The sequence below is a fragment of the Epinephelus moara genome, chromosome 23, assembly GCF_006386435.1.
Source record: "Epinephelus moara isolate mb chromosome 23, YSFRI_EMoa_1.0, whole genome shotgun sequence".
In the NCBI taxonomy this organism is placed as follows: domain Eukaryota; kingdom Metazoa; phylum Chordata; class Actinopteri; order Perciformes; family Serranidae; genus Epinephelus; species Epinephelus moara.
The window spans coordinates 53,908-56,269 of record NC_065528.1 but is presented as its reverse complement, the minus strand read 5'-3'; the positions used below and the strand labels follow the sequence as shown (position 1 = coordinate 56,269).

The 2,362-nt window shown below is 40.1% G+C and overlaps 1 protein-coding gene across 5 annotated transcripts in view; it reads right to left on the bottom strand.

Annotated features, from left to right (window-relative positions):
• The window catches only part of ipo8 (importin 8), a 100,998-nt gene that overhangs the window by 52,721 nt on the left and 45,915 nt on the right, over positions 1-2,362 (bottom strand). For 3 of the 5 annotated variants that reach the window (XR_007569345.1, XM_050036051.1, XM_050036049.1), the window contains exons 15-17: positions 1,104-1,264; positions 776-901; positions 591-666 (exon numbers count right to left, since the gene is read on the bottom strand). Coding sequence is in view for 4 of the 5 variants with exons in the window: in XM_050036051.1 (XP_049892008.1) it covers positions 591-666; positions 776-901; positions 1,104-1,264 (363 nt within the window). In the remaining variant the exon portion in view is untranslated. The remainder of the gene's footprint in view (positions 1-590; positions 667-775; positions 902-1,103; positions 1,265-2,362) is intronic. The other 2 variants (XM_050036048.1, XM_050036050.1) reach the window with 1 other exon arrangement.

Genomic DNA, 2,362 nt, shown 5'->3' with positions numbered 1-2,362 from the left:
TAGCAGTTAATGTTATTCTTACTTTCTTGTTCTTGAGTTTTTTCTTTCCTTCGTATATTATGAGTCTGATCACTTCAGCCACTCATCCACAATTTGAAGGGCATGCCATAATTATATGATGTAACTTCTATGTTGTGATATGCTTTGTTTTAGTGTGTGTGTGTGTTGCTCAGAATTGCCTAATTTTGACTAAAATTGCCCGGCCCCGATCATTGCTGCGCAGCAGCTATAATTAGCATATGAGTTCTTGAGTTATGGCAAAAAATATATTTTGTGAGGTCACAATAACTTTGAATTTTGACCACAAAATTCTAATTAGTTTATTCTTCAGTCCAAGGGGATATTTGTCTCAAATTTAAAGAAATGCCCTTAAGGTGTTCTTGAGATATTGCATTCACGAGAATGAGACAGATGCAAGGTCACACTGACATAACAAATAAATGATTGTGATAACCAACACTTCCACATTTTAAGGACGACCTGAGAGCAGCAAAATGCAAAAACAGCAGGAATCTGATTAAAGTATGTGTGTGTGGGTGTGTAACTGAATGTGTTCATGGAAAAACACTGGACTGCCCGTGCACACACACCTGCCATACCTATGATGGGCTTCTGCAAGACCAGACCGATCACCTGCAAACAGATCCCCTCCAACTGTTGAGTGATCTGTGAGGTAGAATGAAAAAAATAGTATCAAATATCACATACCAAACTGTGACAGCATGTTCAACTGTTTTCTGTAATGGCTGTGTGTGTTTGTGTGTGCGAGTGTGACCTCCTTGTGGTCCTCCATGACGGTGAGGATCGTGTCAATGGTGCTGAGAATGCCCAGGGCCATGACGGTCTTGTCCTCATTCTCCTCGTACTCCTCACTCTGAAGGACCCTGGTGAAAATTTCTGCCTGCCAAACACACACGCACAGTGATTGCACACACAGGATTACATTACATGCCTGCAGTAACAGACAGAGACATCACGGCACAAACATACAAACACAATGAATCTGCAGGTTTCAGAGAAGCAAATGAAGACATTTTAAAGCTATACTCTACAGGACTGTTGGTTATTGTTTGTGTACATGTTTGCTAGCATTGTGTTCCTACCAAGTTCTGCGTCATGTCAACAGCAATAACAGCCACCTCCTGGTTGTACTCGCAGATCATCTTCTGAATGACGTTGGTCAGGTCATCATTTTCCGTTTCTTTCACCACATGCAGCAGCTCCTGCATGACTGGCCGGATGTAGGGCCTGATGTACAGTTTGGCTACACCCATGCACACAAACACAGAGCATGTGTCTACAATCCACCATTACCAGTATTTCAATATGCTCATCATTTTATGTCATCTATATTCTGAAATAAAATTACATTTACTGGCAGTCCTGTACTCAAGCAGAAAAAAGGGGGCAACTGGCTCATAATTATTAATTTTAAAAATAAATTTATATACAGTAACATGTGTTGCTTACTTATCTATTTATTTTAGTACCTGCACAGTGATGCAGACCAGGGCGAGATTTTGTTTGAACATTGCAAGGGACACATTTAAAGTAGGGGGTTGTGGAGTTCCTCACCCAAAAAAGTTTGAGCCTCAAACACTTCATTTCCTCTAGCATCAGTTTATGGTGGAAATGTATTTATTCACGTAAAGGAAAACTAAATTCAGGTGTCAGGTGAAAAATCAAAATCAAAATATAATGAAATATAATGCAGTAAGACTCAGGCATTCTGTACTGCTTACAATTCTTTATTCTTTGGAAAGATCAACTTGTCTTATTTCATACTGTCTGTTCAGTCAACACATGATTTACTGTGTATAAATGAGGAAGCGTGTTCTGCAGTGAGGTTTAAATGATTTAGCTTGTATAGCACAAGTCTGATTGTTTCTTGCCCTATCAGACTTTGCTGTCTTGATGCTGGCATACTGTATATTGCAGTTTCCCCTTGCTATAGCCTTTATGCTAAAGTCCAGCTCTGTACTTAACACACAGACATGAGATTGATACAGTGACGGACTGGGACCAAAAAGAGGCCCTGGCATTTTTGACACAGAGGGCCCATGGCGGCGCATTGGCCAGCCAGGGGTGAAAAATTTTCATATTATTTTACAAAAAAATATGCATTTTTACGTCATTTAGATCATCAGTTTCTCATTTGTGAAAGAACAGGCGTGGTGTCTCATATCCACCCTCCCACATATTACTAGGTACTATGATTGATGATTTTACACATACTAACATAAAAAACACTACCATTGGCGGAACGTTTCAGAGCGCCACAGAGACACAGACTGTTCCACAACTACCATAGAAACTCACACACTCACTCACTGCCTTGATGCACAATAGAAGAGGAGATATA